The sequence below is a fragment of the Thalassophryne amazonica genome, chromosome 16 (genome assembly GCF_902500255.1).
Source record: "Thalassophryne amazonica chromosome 16, fThaAma1.1, whole genome shotgun sequence".
In the NCBI taxonomy this organism is placed as follows: Eukaryota; Metazoa; Chordata; class Actinopteri; order Batrachoidiformes; family Batrachoididae; genus Thalassophryne; species Thalassophryne amazonica.
This window is the reverse complement of record NC_047118.1, coordinates 33,900,886-33,919,489: the sequence shown is the minus strand read 5'-3', so window position 1 is coordinate 33,919,489 and position 18,604 is coordinate 33,900,886. Positions and strand designations below refer to the sequence as shown.

Genomic DNA, 18,604 nt, shown 5'->3' with positions numbered 1-18,604 from the left:
TCCTATTGTAAACAAAACAAGTCCACAAAGTCACAGAAGATGCCTGCCCATTGTGCGGCCTATTTTTGTTCACATAGGAAGACTATTGGAAGCAGGGATGAGGGGATTACTTTTCACAAGTAAGATTGAACATTATTATTGTATTTTGTGAATAGATTATTACTTACTGTACCACTAGCGAGATGCCAGCCGGCTAACTATAGTTTAGTGCCGGAGGCTAACTGAGACATAACAGCTGTATTACAACTGCCAAAAGAATGCTCCTGTCGAAATAAAATAAATATTACTGGTATAACAATGATCAGCTAATTTTACACAGGTGGCAGAGACTGCATTATTCACATGTAGCTAATTATTGTTGTGTGGGCCGCTGAAGAGGAGGTACTGCTGGCCCACCACCACCAGAGGGCGCCCTGTCTGGAGTGCGGGCTCCAGGCACCAGAGGGCGCTGCCGCCTCACAGGAGCAGCCGGGGTGACAGCTGTCACTTATCGCCTACGACAGCTGTCACCAATCATCTGATCAGCAGTGGTATATCAGCAAGACGACATCTCCACCTCTTTGCCGAGATATCGCTCTACCTAGGAGGTAAAGTGCTCAGCCGACTGTGTTGTCTTTTTGACATTAACACTTTGTTACTTTTGTGCGTTAAATAGCAGACATTCTTCCGACGAGAGGTGGAGGTGGTTTTCCCGCCATACGGGTTGCTGGGTGCAAACGCACCCACATTTAACTGTTTTTGTTCCTCGCCAGCAGTACCAGATCCGACACGCGGAGGCAGTGGCCACCTGGGAGTTCGGGACTTGGCGGCTCCAGTATTCCCGGGGTTCGGTGGCGGAGGAAATCGTGTGGTTCTGGTTCTGGTTTGGACAGACGTCTCTTATCTTCGAGCCTGCCCACGTGACACATTTTGTGAATTGACTTCTTTGTCTATTGTTGTAATCTGTTGTGTTTGTTGTGCTTATTCACAACAGTAAAGTGTTGTTATTTGACTTCCTCCATTGTCCGTTCATTTGCGCCCCCTGTTGTGGGTCCGTGTTCCTACACTTTCCCAACAAATTATTTCACTTTAAAACAGTATAGGCTACCTCTCGTGTCTCAAACCCACCCAGTTACATCCTTAAAAATCCTGACAACAGAATATCTGATTGTACAATAGTTTGCAAAACAAGCTTACTCACAGTTTTCAGCAGCTTTGGTTCATTATCTGTAGATATGCATTAAAATAGTTTTGTTGAAGGAAGTAGGAGGAAGTAAATAAGTAAACATTTATAGTGTTTTTTTGTAGGCTCTCCAAAATTGGCCATTTTTGTTTTGACGGTTTCCCAAAGACAAAGATGTCCGGAAGAAATGGGAAGTAGCAGTAAGGAGAGAAGGCTTCACTGCAAATGATTCTTCTGTGCTGTGCAGTGAACACTTTAAGAATGATGATTTCGACAGGACAGGTCAGATTGTCTGACTGTGGGATGGTGTTATTCCTTCCATCTTCAGCTTCCCGGTTTACCTCCAGAGAGTAGGTGTAGGCTTTAGTGTTAAAAATGTGCTCTCTCTCTCTCTCTCTCTCTCTCTCTCTCTCTCTCTCTCTCTCTCTCTCTCTCTCTCTGTCTCTCTCTCTCTCTCTCTCTCTCTCTCTCTCTATATATGTGTGTGTGTGTGTGTGTGTCTGTGTGTTTGTATGTCTGTCTGTCTGTCTATCTATCTTCATTGCATGTGAATTTGAATGATTTGTCTATAATACTAAATACATTTCCCACTTTAGGACAATGCCAAATGGGTTGTCTGAGAAATGTTGGCACTCTTACTATAAATGGTCTAAGTATTTCATTCTGGAGTGTGAGGTCTACATTTTCTTTTTTTTTATTTGAGTAGAAAAAGTAAGGATTACAAAAATGTTATTGAGTGTATATATAGTCAGTTTACTTCAATATTCTGAAATGCAAAAAATTAAGCCAATGCACCCTACAGGTATATCAGAATATATTACTTTTAAGCCCACTATAAATATTAAAATTACATTCATTGTTGTGAAAGTGTTGGAACACGGACCCACAACAGGGGGCGCAATGAACGGACAATGGAGAAGGTAAATAACAAGATTTACTTCTGTGACACAGGCACAATTAATATAACAAACACAATTTGGGGTCGAATCCGCTGGTGTCGTGTGGGCAGGCTCGAAGGTAGGAGACGTCCGTCTCAGTCGAACCGGAACCACCCAGATCTCCTCTGCCACCGAACCCTGGAAATACTGGAACCGCCAAGTCCCGAATTCCCAGGTGGCCACTGCCTCCGCTCGTCGGATCCGGTACTGCTGGCGGGAGAGAGCAACAACACACAGGTGTGGATGACCGCACCCAGTAACGGAGAGGGGAGAAGCCGCCTCCACCTCTTGTCAAAGAACAGCAGGAAGGTGAGTACTTATCCAAAACAGTGAAGCTATCTGTAGTCACCAGTCCTGAAAAGGTTTAATAGGTTTAGCTGGTTAATATATAAATGCAGAGAATACTACCTTAGTCTTAGGCGATATCTCGGCACTGAGGTGGAGACGCCGTCCTCCTGATATACCTCTGTGCTGAGTGGAACAGCTGTGTCTGGTGATGGGTGACAGCTGTCACCCAGGCTACTCCCATGATGCGGCAGCGCCCTCTGGTGCCTGGAGCCCGCACTCCAGGCAGGGCGCCCTCTGGTGGTGGTGGGCCAGCAGTACCTCCTCTTCAGCGGCCCACACAACATTCATTAAACCATGTGCCCTGCCTCATGGCTACATGCATAACGTTTGAAACAAAAAAAAAAATCGTGAAAATCCGTTTTGTATACAGCGAGTTATGATTGATTAAACGCACTGACACTTCATTGCGCCTGTCAAATAGATGACACTGAGCAGAGCGGGTGCCCCTTCCAAGATGGCGGCCCTACGGCTCCCCAGCACCAGTAGGAAGCAGCGGTCAATGCGGGGTCTACTCTTATATATGCCTATGGTTTCTACCACTAGTCTTCTGTGTTTTGGCCCGACGCGTCGTTCCTATTGGACAACGCAAAGGTACGTCATGGCTCAGAAAGTTGGATTGGCTTGAACTTTGTCTACGTCAGCCTGCCGACAAGCGGCAATGCGCGCTCCCATCAGCATCTAAAAAGCAACGCGTCTCATTGAAAATAATGCTTTTTAGACCGTTTTTTGATGCGTCTGACGTATTCAGTGTGAAAGGCCTATTAGCTTAGTGAACAAATAAAAAAACTAGCTGTCATAGGCTAGCCCACTTACCAGAAATGCAGACAGCGCCAGGTTTATCTCCTCCACTCAGGGTGCAAACTTCATTAATCGGCCCTGAAGCAGCAGGTGGACGTTTTGGGGGAAAAAAAATCTAAAACCGAGGCCTGTTTTCTTTTCATTTTTTCGGGTAATAATCACCTTCGATACTTCCAGCATTCTTCTTGTTTGTGTGCGGCTTTCGCGCTGATTAGCTGGTAGCCCTGCCCCATCTCTCTATGAGCCAATTAAAACTCTTATCTAGCAGAGCGAGCGGGGGTGGGACATACGATGCACTCTGCAGTGATGGACGCCTGATGGCTGTCTTTTAAAGGGAGAAAATAAAATTACAGTCAATAAGCGCTTATTTTATTTACACCGTCACGTTCCCCGGGGCAATTTGAAGTGGGTAGACGGAAATTCATGGTTATTTTAGGTGAGTAGACGACGTCTACCTGCGCTCCATGTAGACAACACCACTGCTCCCTGGGTGCTCCAGTGAGTACATACTATTAGTACATACTCAGTGCGCCCTGCGCCATTACACACAGCGATCAGTGAAAGCACACGGAGCAGACGGAGAGCCTCTGATGACAATCTCACATGCTTAAACAAAGAGTGTGTAACTATCAGGATTGCTCCACTAGTTTGCATGTGAATGTTACTGGATAACTCTGTTGCTTTCTCTGCGTAAAGCACTGTTCACCATATCAATGGACAACAAAATGCATAGACCATTTTGTATCTATTGTTCAAAATGTGCATTTGTGTTTATTGTTTGAACCTTTTTGTTGTACAGTCTTTCACACAAGACCTCAAATTACCTTTATAAAGTGTCAAAACAGTTGTTTATTATAGTTTGCTGTGTGTTTTGAATAAATGTGTGTGGAAAATTATTTTTCACTTTATTTTTTTCCTTGCCTATTTATTACACTTATAAAACACAACAAAAACATATATATATTCTGAAAGCACAGGTTGTCCTGAAAAAAGAGACATAAAACGTGATTGTGGGATGCAGGGAGAGCTGTTAACAGCAATAATAAAACATTTATGCCAGGCGAGTGAACTGTCCAAAAAATGCCCTCTGACTCCAGAGGGTTAAATTAAATAATTTGACTACTTAATAACACTAAAACATTTTAATTGAGTCAACTTATCGGTAAATAAACTTGTAGAGGACATGTCAAATCAAGTGTACCAAACTACTGAATGGAATGCTTTACTAAATTGTGTTCATCTTACTATAAATGTCTCATGGCATTTATTCAGCAGTTAATGAGTTGCAATTAGTTAAAGTTTTTTGTTTTTAAGTTGAGCTACTGTATTTTTTTTTAAAAGTGCACTGTTCATAGCTTGCAATCTTGCACAGCAAGTCACTAGTGCTGGATTGAAAAGATCGATTTGCCGATTTTAAATTGATTCTCATTTTAATTCCCCACAGATCGATTCATAGATCAAATAATATATATATATATATATATATATATATATATATATATATATATACACTCAACAAAAATATAAATGCAACACTTTTGGTTTTGCTCCCATTTTGTATGAGATGAACTCAAAGATCTAAAACTTTTTCCACATACACAATATCACCATTTCCCTCAAATATTGTTCACAAACCAGTCTAAATCTGTGATAGTGAGCACTTCTCCTTTGCTGAGATAATCCATCCCACCTCACAGGTGTGCCATACCAAGATGCTGATTAGACACCATGATTAGTGCCACAGGTGTGCCTTAGACTGCCCACAATAAAAGGCCACTCTGAAAGGTGCAGTTTTATCACACAGCACAATGCCACAGATGTCGCAAGATTTGAGGGAGCGTGCAGTTGGCATGCTGACAGCAGGAATGTCAACCAGAGCTGTTGCTCGTGTATTGAATGTTCATTTCTCTACCATAAGCCGTCTCCAAAGGCGATTCAGAGAATTTGGCAGTACATCCAACCAGCCTCACAACCGCAGACCACGTGTAACCACACCAGCCCAGGACCTCCACATCCAGCATGTTCACCTCCAAGATCGTCTGAGACCAGCCACTCGGACAGCTGCTGAAACAATCGGTTTGCATAACCAAAGAATTTCTGCACAAACTGTCAGAAACCATCTCAGGGAAGCTCATCTGCATGCTCGTCGTCCTCATCGGGGTCTCGACCTGACTCCAGTTCGTCGTCGTAACCGACTTGAGTGGGCAAATGCTCATATTCGCTGGCGTTTGGCACGTTGGAGACGTGTTCTCTTCACGGATGAATCCCGGTTCACACTGTTCAGGGCAGATAGCAGACAGCGTGTGTGGCGTTGTGTGGGTGAGCGGTTTTCTGATGTCAATGTTGTGGATCGAGTGGCCCATGGTGGCGGTGGGGTTATGGTATGGGCAGGCGTCTGTTATGGACGAAGAACACAGGTGCATTTTATTGATGGCATTTTGAATGCACAGAGATACTGTGACGAGATCCTGAGGCCCATTGTTGTGCCATACATCCAAGAACATCACCTCATGTTGCAGCAGGATAATGCACGGCCCCATGTTGCAAGGATCTGTACACAATTCTTGGAAGCTGAAAATGTCCCAGTTCTTGCATGGCCGGCATACTCACCGGACATGTCCACCCATTATGCCCCCCCAATAAAACAAAACTACACCTTTCAGAGTGGCCTTTATAGAGAGAGAGAGAGAGAGAGAGAGAGAGAGAGAGAGAGGTCTGTGTTAAAAAAAAGCGGTCCTTTTTATTTTTTTCAAAAAATAAATGGATTTGATTCATATGTTTTTACGTCAGACAAGCTTGAACCCTCGTGCGCATGCGTGAGTTTTGTCATGCCTGTCGGTGACATCATTCGCCTGTGGGCAGGCTTTGAGTGAGGTGTGGACTCCCCCTCCCATCGGAATCTCTTTGTCTGAGAAGCTGCAGGGAGATGGCACGCGTTGCTTTATCAAATTTTTTCAGGACCGGTGAGGGATATCCGTGTGGACACTATTCGAGAAATTCAACTGGTTTTCGGTGTAAAGTTTAACGGCTGATGAGAGATTGTGGAGTTTCTTTCGCTTTAAGCACAGCCCACAAAGCGGATCGGCGCGGCGCGGTCGGAGGTGGCGTCCGTCTGGCTGTCGAGCTGAAAACATCCTAATTTAAAGCTCTGTTCACCCAGGATGTCGTCAGAGAACAAAGAAGTTTCAGAAGAAGCCGGCATCAGGAGTTTACCCGGACATTCCACTGTTAAAGGAGATTTTGTAATGAAAGAATGTGCGGACGAATTTGCCGAGTCGGATCCGTGACGACGTGGCAAATCCGTCTGCGCCGCGACATGAAAAACACCTCCGTGTTGAAAACCATTTGTAAAATTCAGGCAGCTTTTGATGGCTTTCAACAATTGAGTATCTGAGAAATTGTTTAACAGCTGGGCATGTTCCAACTTGTCCGTTAAGGTTTCCAACGGAGGTGTTTTTCCTGTGGCGACCCCCCGCGGTCGGGTCCGGCCCGACATGCGAATCTACCCGCACGTTCTTTCATTACAAAATCTCCTTTAACAGTGGAATGTCTGGATAAACTCCTGATCCCGAATTCCTCTGAAAGTTCTCTGTTATCTCACGACGTCTTGGGTCCACAGAGCCTGAAATTAGGAAGTTTTCAGCTTGAAACAGTGAGACGACGACGCCTCGGAGCGCAGATCACCGTCAGGCGCCGTGGGCCGTCCTTACGGCGACAGTAAAACTCCAAAATCTCTCATCAGCCGTTAAAATTTTCACCGAAAACCAGCTGAATTTATCGAATGGTGTCCACTCAGTTGTGCCTTACAGGTTTTGAAAAAATTTTATCAAACAAAGCAGCAGTCTCTGAGCCATTCCTAAACAATGAAAAAATCAACGAGAGGGTGGGCCACTCCTCACTCAAAGACTGCCCACAGGCGAATGACGTAACCGACAGGCGTGAAAAAACTCTCGCATGCCCACGAGGGTTCAAGCATGTCTGATGTAATCACACGTGATTCAAATCCATATAGTTTTTGAAAAAAATAATAAGGTCCGTTACTTTTCTCACAAACCTCGTGTATATATATATAGCAGCGTGCGTGGAAAAATTACGCTGCAGTTGATTGTGGACATGCTGTTTCTGATTTAGAAGCGGCATGTCCACAATTTATTCATCAGCCTCTGTCAAAGCCATTTAAAGATGTCAATCATCACTATCGGTACTGTTGTTGTGGGCAAGAAAAGAGAATCATCAGCCGTTTAATTCACATAGTACTTTTTTGTTGTTGTTGTTGTTTCCCCCCATTCCCCATAACGTGTCATTTTTGTGGAACAGCGCACGAAGCTTCTCTGAGGTGGACTGTGTGAAAACTTTTTCCATAGCTGCATTCTCCTGCAGCCAGAGGAAAAGTTCTCCTGCTGCAGGAGAATGTAGGAGAACTTTCCCCTGGCTGCAGGAAAACGTTTCTCATAAAAGACTCTTGACTGTCTGCGTTCTCCTGCAAGAGAACTTTTGCCTGAAATTTGAGGGAAAAAATTTGTGAAGTAGTATTAATATGTTGCATAACAAGACAATCAGGTAACAGCTCAAAAAATGGTTTTAATAACACTAACCCAAATTGATATCCGATCAAATTGAATCAAATCACAATAATCGATTCTGAATCTTAAACTTAATCGGAATCGAATCGACTCTTGAAATTTGAATCGATACCCAGCCCTGCAAGTCACATTTGGGCACATCTGAATATTTGTGTGAAATTACGAAATAGTACAAGAATTGTGTTTGAGGGTCTGTTGCTACAAAGCTAGAGAGCGATCTTCTAACTGAAATACTTTCTTTGTTTCTCGTTTGTTTGTGTTTGTCTGTGAACCAGTTAGCCCCAGATGATGCTTGGAAGTGTCCCCACTGTAAGCAGCTGCAGCAGGGCATGGTGAAAATGAGCTTGTGGACACTCCCTGACATCCTTATACTGCACCTGAAGCGCTTCAGACAGGTGGGGGAACGCAGGAACAAGTTGACCACATTTGTGCATTTTCCTCTGGCGGGCCTGGACATGACGCCTCACATGGTGAATCCAAGTTACGGCTCCCATCAGCACACTCTGCAGTCTTCCTGGAAGAATTCCCGGCGAGCTGACCTAGGTCATCCCGACTTCTTGTACGATCTCTATGCTGTGTGCAACCACCACGGAGGAATGCATGGTGGACATTACACAGGTGTGAATGTGTCCTGAGTCAAGCCCAATGTGGGAAAACAAGGACTAATATTACTGTGTATTCTCTACATATTGACATTGACCAATAATGCTTTAACATTTTCTCTTAATTGCTCCCATGTTTCTTCATTTTGTATTTTTCTGACTGTAGCCTTCTGTAGGAACTCTGTTGACGGTCAGTGGTACAGCTATGACGACAGCAGCACTGAGTCAGTTCCAGAGGGGGGTGTTTGTACACGTGGAGCCTACATACTCTTCTACCAGAGACAAAATGCCATTCCCCCATGGTCTGCTAGTTCCTCTGTCACCGGTCAGTCCTATTAAATCCTATGAAGCACCTTGTTTTAGCTTAGTGAATGTAGTAATCTGGGATCACAGACACCATCATGACAAATAATTTATCCGAATAAAACAGTTAAGCATGTCGATTGCAGACAGTCAGTAAAGCAAAGTGCCCACATAGCTGGTTTTGACCAGGACTGTCCATGAACACGCCACATCAGCGTTGTGGTGGGGAATCTTGACCACATCCTTGATAAAAATCAACTCACAAGATATCACTACAACAACACCATTATCTTATTACGTCTTTGAAGATGGCTGATCATGACTGCCATGGTTTACCATGACAGCATTAAGACTGCACAAGCTGGAGTTACAAGGAAACAAAATATCTACGATGCCTCATGATTTAGCATGGCATCTGGTCCAACACCCTGACTTGACATGAAGAAGACGTAAGTAAGTAACCACAACTACAAATGGCCCTGAGTAGTTTGTGGTTGTCAAGTCAAGTCAAGTCTGGGAGCATGCGCTGGTGCCACTCCACCTCCTCTTCAGCCCCTCTTCATTGTGGAGTCCCCCAGGGTTCTATCCTGGGACCCATCCTCTTTGCTCTTTATCTCCTCCCACTCAGAGAGATTTTTAAAAAAACATAATGTGGTCTACCATTTTTATGTTGATGATTGTCAAATCTACATGCCTATTGCTAAAAACAGCCTTTGCCCCCTGACACCCCTACTCGACTGTCTGTGTGACGTCAGGGCTTGGTTGTCACAGAATTTTTTGAAACGTAATGAGGGCAAGACAGAGGTTATGTTGTTTGGAAATGCCCTCGTTGACTTGGGACCTCTCAAGGATTTTGTACGTCCCAAGGTCACTAGCCTTGGCGTCACTATAGACAGCGATTTTAAATTTAATAAACAAATCAATGGTGTTTTGAAATTGTGCTTTTATCATCTTCATCTTTTATCAAAGGTAAAACCATTTTTATCTTTTAATCTTTTTGAACAAGTTGTGCACTCTTTTATTTCAAATCATCTGGACTACTGTAACGCACTTTATTTCGGCATTAGCCAGCGGGCTCTTTCCCGTTTGCAGTTAGTCCAGAATGCTGCAGTGCGACTTTTAACAGGGGCCTGGAAGCGTAAGCACATAACCCCAATTCTTGCATCTTTGCACTGGCTGCCTATTAATTTTAGAATTGATTTTAAGATTAAGAATGGAATGGCCCCTCAATACATCACTGACCTCCTACAAATTTACTCTCCAGCGCATGCTCCGAGGTCTGAGGGCCATTTCCAGCTTGTGGTACTCAAGGCGAGACTTAAAACCAGGGGGGACAGGGCCCCAGACTTTGGAACGCTCTGCCCCTCCATGTCCGAACAGCCCCCACAGTGGAGTGTTTTAAGTCTTGTCTGAAGACCCACTTTTATTCTCTGGTTTTTAACACCGTGAGTTGTATGGCCCTCTGTTTTATTGGTTTTGTTTTTATTTTGGTAGATTTTATTGGTTTTATCTTTTGTATGCTGTATGTATTTATTTACTTATTTATTTATCTTGCACATTTTAGTTATTTTTATTGATCATTTTCTTATTTTTAATTTATTTCTTGACTATTGGGGTTTTATCTATCGTGATTCTGTTGTATGTGCAGCACTTTGGAACGTCTTTGTTGTTAAATGTGCTATATAAATAAAGTGAATTGGATTGGATTGGATTGGTGTACAGTAGCGCAGGGTTGTGTAGATTTACATACAGTAGCGGAGTGTTGTGTAGACTTGGGTGGAACACCGTCCGTGCTCTCCGCCGAAAGTCCGCAAAAAAAATTAAACGTTTAATTTTTTGCGTCCATTTCGCGGACCCCTTTGCGTCCCTCAGCGTATTGTCATGTAGGGCTGCATAAACTCTGCATAGGGCTGCATAAGCTTGGCGTAGTTGGTACGCAGCATTAGGCAACTCTAAGTTGGCCTGGTGTGAAAGGGGCTTTAGTCTCCTTAAGTAACCACTTGTGTGACATAACGACCCTGAGACCCTTTTGACAGTTGTGGTGGGCTCGTGGTCAAAAGTAATGTATGTGGGAATGGGGCTTAAAAGAGATTTTGCTGCATCTGCATGACAATAAAGGTATAGCTACCAAACCTGGTATAGAGGTTGCTTTTGGGGATAACACCTGAGTAATTTAAAGGGTTGGGTCTCAACATGACAACTTTGGTGAAAACATTGGATTTATGAAATCCAGTCAATGACACAAAGCCTACAGGTGTAGTTTGCCTTGAGGTGACTTATGTTGTGATTTGGCACTGTATAAATACATTGAAATGAATTGAATTGTTTGTTCTGAACCTCTTGAGTTGCATTTCTGGATGGATTTTGGTCATTGTGAACAAACAGTACTGTATTTTTAAGACTATAACTTGTACCAGAGTATGAGTCACATCTGTCTAAAACTGCATCATGAAGACAAAAACATATATATACGTAAGTTACACCTGTCTATAAGTTGCATTTATTTTTGAAATATGGTGGGACTGCTTCATGCAATAAGAAGAAAAAGTATATTAATCTGCACATTATTTATTCATAATACAACCACCTTGTTAGTAAGCAGAAGCTCATGGGCTAATTAATGTTGCTGTACCAGTCACAAAAACACAAAGTAAAATGCATATTTGCTGATAATACCATACATTTTCCACTGGGATTTCATTTACCAGTATGAATGTAAACATATTTTGTCTTTCACAACATGACATTTTTATAAATCCAACAGATGTTGCAACTGGGCTCATTTCTTTTAGTGCATGAAAAAATATGCCAATATTTTATTTTTGACATCAGGCTCCACTAGCTCATCCACCTCTGACCACTGGCTGGTCCGGCTGACAGGAGACAGTAAGTGCAGCAACCAGAGTTCTGGAGTGTCCATCCTTGGGCCCCAAAGACCCACACAGGTCCCAGAGTCTCCTGAGTTGCCTGTTTTTCAAGAAGAATCCACCAAACCAGTAAAAACAAGTGAGTTTCCCATGGGAGTAACATATATTACTCCTGTCAAGATCACATTGGTCTATGTTGTATGACTTGGTTGTTGATCTATTCTCATGTAATATATTCTCATGTTTTTAACAATACTTTAAATAACAAATTTCAAAATTGCTTTGAGTGTTATCATTGCCTAAAGCTGGGTTCATATTATCAAGAGAAAACTTTTTGTGCATCTCCTTCATTATTATTTATACGGGGAAAGTCATAAATAGAGCAGTGCGATGCACTTTATGGAAACATATTCAAATGTATCACCCTGACTTTTGAACATGCAGCTGATGGATCATGAGGAGGCGATTAGTGTCCTCACAATGGAGAAGAAGCTAATGTTAAACAGGCATTTGAATTCACCGCTGATACCAACTATCGTACCCCATTGTATAATTTGTAATTTCTTTAATTCCTTTTGGTTTGTTGCTGTGTGAGTGTCACTCATTGCAGTGGCCTTTGAGTCATAACAATCTGAGCAGACCTCTGTGTGTGCAGAGTGCAAGTTTGTGATCATGTGAACACACTATCTTGTCATTTTTTGCATCAAAAGCAATTAAATGTCTAAATGTTGTACACATTGTGTCTTGGAAATGAATATTTAATGTATGTAATTATAGCATGCCAGATAATTGCCAGATAATTTCAAAACCTGCAGTGAGTATACTGTATCTTGGCATGTGGAGCATTTAATGCATTTTCTTGTGTTCTAGATGGGTTTGAAGCAAAGCCGTTTGTCCGTGGGACTCAAGGTAGAAGTGTAAGCATGAGATCACCAACTAAGACCAAGGAGAGTTTGAGCAAAGGCTTGCCATTACGTTGGTCCTTTCGCTCCAAAGACCGTATTAAGCATTCAGTCCATACCCAGCCTGGAGAGCTAGTGGAGTACCTGGAGTCCGGTCGCCGGCCACGATGCACCAAAGAGCCCATTGTAACTCTTGTGGCAACCCCACCACTAAGGACCACCAAGGCGAAAGCAGTGGAAGGACAGGACTGTAGCTCACCCAGTGACAGCAGCCTCAGTTGTACAGACAGACTCAGCTCAGATGTATGCTACTCCCCCAAAATACCAGAAGGGCAGAGCAAACCTTTATCAGACAGAAGTGTGAGCCAGAGAGTTGATACCAGCAGCAATGTCAAAGCTAGGGATGATGGTTCACTCGGGCGGAGATCATCAAAGAGAGTAAGCCGGGATCAGGGCAGGACCCTGGACTTTCCATCCCAGAGAGGTGGTATTTTAGGGGGTCATGTCAGCCACAGTGCACCTCCAAGCAGAGAGTCCACACTGAGAAGCATAAAGGTCAAAACAGACATGACATCCAAAGCACAACATGACATTTTCGAGATGCGTGCGCCACCTGTGGAGAGGAGAGAGCAAAAGGGGCAAGAGGGTCTGAGCCAGGACAGCCTCTTATCTTTTTTCAAACCTGGTTTTATGAAGAAAGACAGTCCAAGGACTCCAAGCAAAGGGAAAGATAAACACACGAATGTCCATGAGCAAGTGGAAAAGATATCAAGCAGTAATTCTGACAAAGTGTCACTCCGTGATGGAACCCTGAAAACTTTGGCAGTAGAAGATAAAAGAGATGTTGTCATCACTAGCTGTGAAACCCAAAACTGCAAAGCACAGCTAGTCAATGGAAAGGCCGGGAATCACGACCCTGTGGACATTAAGCGTGCTCACAGCTCCACCAACATCCAGAGTAAGCTGGATTTGACATTTCGCAGGTGTGCCTCCTTGCAGCGGAATGGCGACATAGTGACGCCCCCGTCTCACCACACCCAGCTGTCAGACAAGCCCAGCTACACCACTCTGCAGCGGACGAGATACAGTACCACCTCCTTGGGTAGGCAGAGACATGTCCCTAAGTCTAGGGAGACTTGTAATTAGAATTGTAATGTAGGATTTGGTGGTATATTTTAGCATAAATAGAAATTGGCCTTCATAACTATCAGTTCATTCGTGTATAATTACCTGCAACAATCAACTGATGAATTTTATACTTTTACATTAACAGGGCTATTCCACAGGACGCCATTCTACTATGAACACCCACGATCCAACAAGTGAAAAATGGGATGAAACGGCTTAATCCCCCCATGCTAGCAACTGCAGGCTTGCCTCCTCTACCCTTAAGCCCTCGGCCAGACATGATCGAGCTGTTCAACTTTGAACAAAAATTGCAACAAATGTTCATCAGGTCTGCTTTGGCTTCAGATATGTACCCTGATGGAGAACGATCAAACACGTTTCAAGCCGTAATCACTACAAATATGCCGTTTAAAGAACTTCAAATATGATTGAAGCTCTTAAAAGTATAAATACCCAGAAGTCACCACTTGCTATCAATGATTTTGAGAATCTGGATCAGATGTTTCAAACATTTGATCCCAAAACATCTAATCCTGATTTTAAATTTAGTGCAAATGATGGGCGTAACTACCAAGTTTGTTCAAAATTGACAAAGATGGATCAAAATGTTACTATGATGATTTAAAACACGCCTGATTTGCTGTTTGGGATTAAACGGGAAGGAACAGTGCCCTGTGGAATAGCCCCATAATGTCTTCATGTCTACACGTGAGCGGACCCCCTCATGGAGGCCACCATGTTGCACTCCCATGTTGCTACAGACATACTTTCATCGTCTTTTTACATTTTGCAGGCCAGACGACTGAAGAAAAAAGAAGACAAATCAGTGGTTGCTTGTGCTGTGGTTGCTCATGCAGGGCCCGGTTTCATAAAGCAATCTAATGTTGTTTAGTTGAATAAACTCACTTAGTTGACTAGTTTTTTGACATTAGTTGTTGCACAAAGTGCTTAGTCAGCTGAAGTTTCATGTTACCCGACTAAAGTTTTTAGCCTGGTACAGAGGAGGTTAGTTTTATTTTAGTTGATAAAACTTGAATGTCTTACCTCAGCAAATGGCAGCTACCATGTACCACCACTTGATGGAACTTTTGCCCATGGTTGCAGCAGTCGACTGTCATGATGTATTTGTGACAGTTCTCACACGAGCCACCGGGGGTCGCTGTTATGCTGAGCAGCGTTGTGTGCACAAAAAGGTTGACGAAAGTGTAGAAGAAGAAATTAAAGAGTGAAACTGATGGCTAAGTGCTAAGCACGTAGTTCTGCTATTCGTATGGGTCCGTAAATGTTAATAAAGCCAGTAAACGAAACAAAGGCTGGATAGTTCATGACAACTAACAACCCGGAAGTAAACAAAGCAGTCACACATGGAGCCATCTCTCAGCAATGGCATGCGTGAGGCCGTTATGCCCGTGAAAACTGACGACTAAGGTAAGACAGCTAATCTGCAAGTTTAGCTATAGATGTGAAACACTGATTAGACGGATAATGTTGGGTGACTAACTGTAGTCCACTAAAAAAAGTATAGTAGACTGAAACATTAGATTTCTTTATGAAACCGGGCCTATGCTAACAAGTTTGAGTACCCTCATTTTGTGAAACGGAGAGTAATATATCTTTCTTATCAAGGAAGCATGATTCCTTGTCAACCAAAAAAAAGGAAAAATGTGAAAATCATGACTAGCGATGGCATAATGCAATATGCAACCTCACCACTAGATGACACTAAATCCTACACACTAGATCTTTAAAGTTGTCTGTGTTTGGATGTTGTGTCAAAGTTACAGTAAAATGCACATTTTGGTTCTGGTTCTACACGTGACCTCAGTTTGAAAAAGGAACCTTTTTTATAATATAGAAAAACTTTATTTGATGAGCAAAACCTTCCACGCGAGTTTGAGTAATGCAATGACTAACAGGCATGTCAAGTCTGGGAGCATGCGCTTGTACCGCGCTTCACCACAACCACCCAGGCAGACATCCGTTTCATCCCCACATCTTTAAAATAACCATCTATCTGCTGCAGCCGGCTATAGCGTGGGCATCGAACAGTGATGAACAGTGGGGGCTGATGTCTTACAAAATGCCACAGAATGGCAGGGAGGCTTTAAAATGCAGCTGCTGAATTATACGTCTGTATTATTTTTATTGTTTGAAATAGTAATTTTAAAGACTTGAGTGACTGACAGCATTGTTTTTCTTTTTCATGGTTAAAGTGCCTCTGTGACAGCCCTGAATGACCTTTGAACCCAGAACCTCCTGCTGATTATTACACATTGCACCTGGAGAAGCAGCCAGCAGGAAACATCACAAGAAAGAAAGTATCTTGTCTCTCAATCATCGTACTGTTGTGTGTTTTCAACGGTGTTTGTCTTAAATGAAATCTATGCAGAAGTGAATTACTAAGGAAAAAAAAAACTAAACAAAAAAAACTGCTGTATTGTTGTTTTCTAGCAGTTGACTGTCACACATAGTTTTATTTTTGACTTTTTATTGATTGGTATTTCAATGAGAGGTTGGATTAAAGGACTGTTAGATTTCTATTCATTCAGTAATCACCAGTTGTGTGTGTTTTACATAACATTTTCTAAGGTATATTTTATATTTATGCGCTGCCTTCCATTTAACTAGTGGTTTCAGTTCATTCCAGTGCTGATGAAAGCCAACTTGATGTAGTTTGATACTCACTGAGTAATTCTTTATGTTGAATATTACGGGCCCTATCTTGATGATCTATGGTGCACAGTCAGTAACGTGTGACCGAAGGGGATTTGGGCAGTGGTGGCCAGAGCGAACCTAAATTTTAGCTTTGATAGCCGCTAATCTGCTAACTGCAAAGTTACTGCATTTAACGGATTATAAATTGTTTGGGTTTTTTTTTTTTTTTTTTTGGCTAGTTTGGGAGGTCCTGCGACTTATACTCAGGTATGTGCGACTTATATTCTGAAAAATCACACATTCATTATTCACAATAATAATTGTAATGACTATATAGCTATTTGATTTCCCAGGAATCAAAGCACTAAACAAAATAAACTCGGCTAGTAAAAGAATAAATGGCAATAATATAAATTGCACTTCAACAGTGCACAAAAATCCCAAATCAAAGATCTGATAATATAGAAAAAACATTCAACTTATACGGTGATTCGACTTACATATGGGTTTTTCCTCTTCAAGAAGCATTTTTTGACAGGTGTAACTTATACTCTGGAAAATATGGTTGATTTTGGTAAACTTAAAAACTTCTAAAACCTTTATCTGAAGCTACCAATAACCCTCAATTTATAATAGATGAATTTATCTTTGACTTGGTTATTTGGCTATAAAACCCTGAGGAACAGAGCTAAAGAGCTGACATTTTAATATGTTGAAGCATAAAAATGGAGGTTCCCAAAAAAAGTGTAAAATAAATTTAAAAATCTAACTGAATCTGGCTTGACCTCCAGCTCCTTGCTGCACTTCAGGCAATGTGTCTGTTTCAGTTGTTTCAGCGGATTAGTGTATAAGCTCCAACGGGAACAATGATGTCAAGGTTTACAAATGTTTTGACTGTTAAATTTTATTTAAAGAATATTTTAGTTGACTTAAAGTTAGGAACTAAATTTAGTGGAAGCTAAATGGTCCACTGATGGCTTTCACAGGTAACCGGAAAGCTAATCTGCTAAGGAGAAAGGTAGCTTTGCTAGTTAGCTGTTAGCTGATTAGCTGAACTCTGCCCACTACTGGGTTTTGTTGTCTTTACCTTCACTTTGCTTTTGAGAGGATGCATAATGAGTACAAGACAAGGTACAGATTGCAAAGTGGTTTTATTTATCTTCTATAGTCATGGACATGTTTTGGACATAAACAAACCACTCACGGTGCCATCTGTTATGTCCTTTATGAGTCTGACTGTATCAGGCACACAGCGCTCGGCTATTTAGAAAGCAGGCTGATGCGAGAGGTTTTTTTCTGGTGAGCTAATAGATTGGCAGCAACTTGTGTGTCAATTGACACTGATGTGAAGTAGTCAGGTCAAGTTTTGCATTTTGTTTATTTTTATTTTGTTGAATGGCTGTTCTAAATTCAGTCTCATTGTGTATGGCTGTGTCATGAACCTGCTTGTGTAAGGCGCATCTGAGTATTGCACCATTTAAATACTACTCTGCACTCAACTTCTGCCAGTTTTTGTGTCCATATGATACCAATGCAAAACACTGTGCCTGACCACACCTTAGTAACCGAGGCCAAAATATGGCCATTGGTTCTTGCATCTGTCTGTCTGTCTGGGCTCGACATAAGTCTAGTTCTATTACTGCCAGGGTCTTCAAATTCACACCGAGCATTCTTGGGACACAGACCTGGGACAAGTTCAAAGATGGCTAACCTTCACCTATTTGAAGAGGCCAAAAGGTCACATTCTGTTTCCTATTTTTATAATCATACGGCCGAGGGTACTTTAGCATTGCGTTATATTTTTTTTTAAACCTACACGCCCTTGGGCCCACAGATTGCTTGTGATTTTAATAGACATAGCTTTTGGATATGAAAACCACAACTACCCTGGGGGAAACTACAAATGGTATTTGCGTTCACTGTGCACTCCTTTGTGCCAGTTGGAAGATAGGGCCCTGTACGTTATGATAGAAGGAACTGTTCAGGAAAGTGTTTCTTATCACTTTGTTCAGGGGATTTTGGAAGTTCTGCACCTACGCTGTGGAAATGACAACAAGCGAACAGTTCAGCCAGCCAACTTGTGTGGAATACTTTATTATTTATGTAAATACAGCAAGACTGAGAAGTGACAATACAGTTAACTGTTGTCGTGGGTTAGTGGTAATGAACTTTTTTTCTTTTTTACTAAAATGCACTTATATAATAAAAATGATAAAACTATATTTGCACATCATAGTTGTGCAACAATTGTGCTCATGAGTTCAGCTCCTACATTCTGTATGGACTTTGTATGTTCTCATGAAAGTGTCCTCCGACAA

The 18,604-nt window shown here is 42.2% G+C and overlaps 1 protein-coding gene across 1 annotated transcript in view; it reads left to right on the top strand.

Moving 5' to 3' along the window:
- usp43b (ubiquitin specific peptidase 43b) overlaps positions 1-16,173 on the top strand; it is a 210,548-nt gene extending 194,375 nt beyond the window's left edge. The window contains exons 12-16 of the mRNA XM_034190475.1: positions 8,105-8,447; positions 8,598-8,756; positions 11,567-11,740; positions 12,472-13,605; positions 15,845-16,173. Coding sequence (XP_034046366.1) covers positions 8,105-8,447; positions 8,598-8,756; positions 11,567-11,740; positions 12,472-13,605; positions 15,845-15,855 — 1,821 coding nt within the window. The 3' untranslated portion in view covers positions 15,856-16,173. The remainder of the gene's footprint in view (positions 1-8,104; positions 8,448-8,597; positions 8,757-11,566; positions 11,741-12,471; positions 13,606-15,844) is intronic.
- The last annotated feature ends 2,431 nt before the right edge of the window (positions 16,174-18,604 follow it).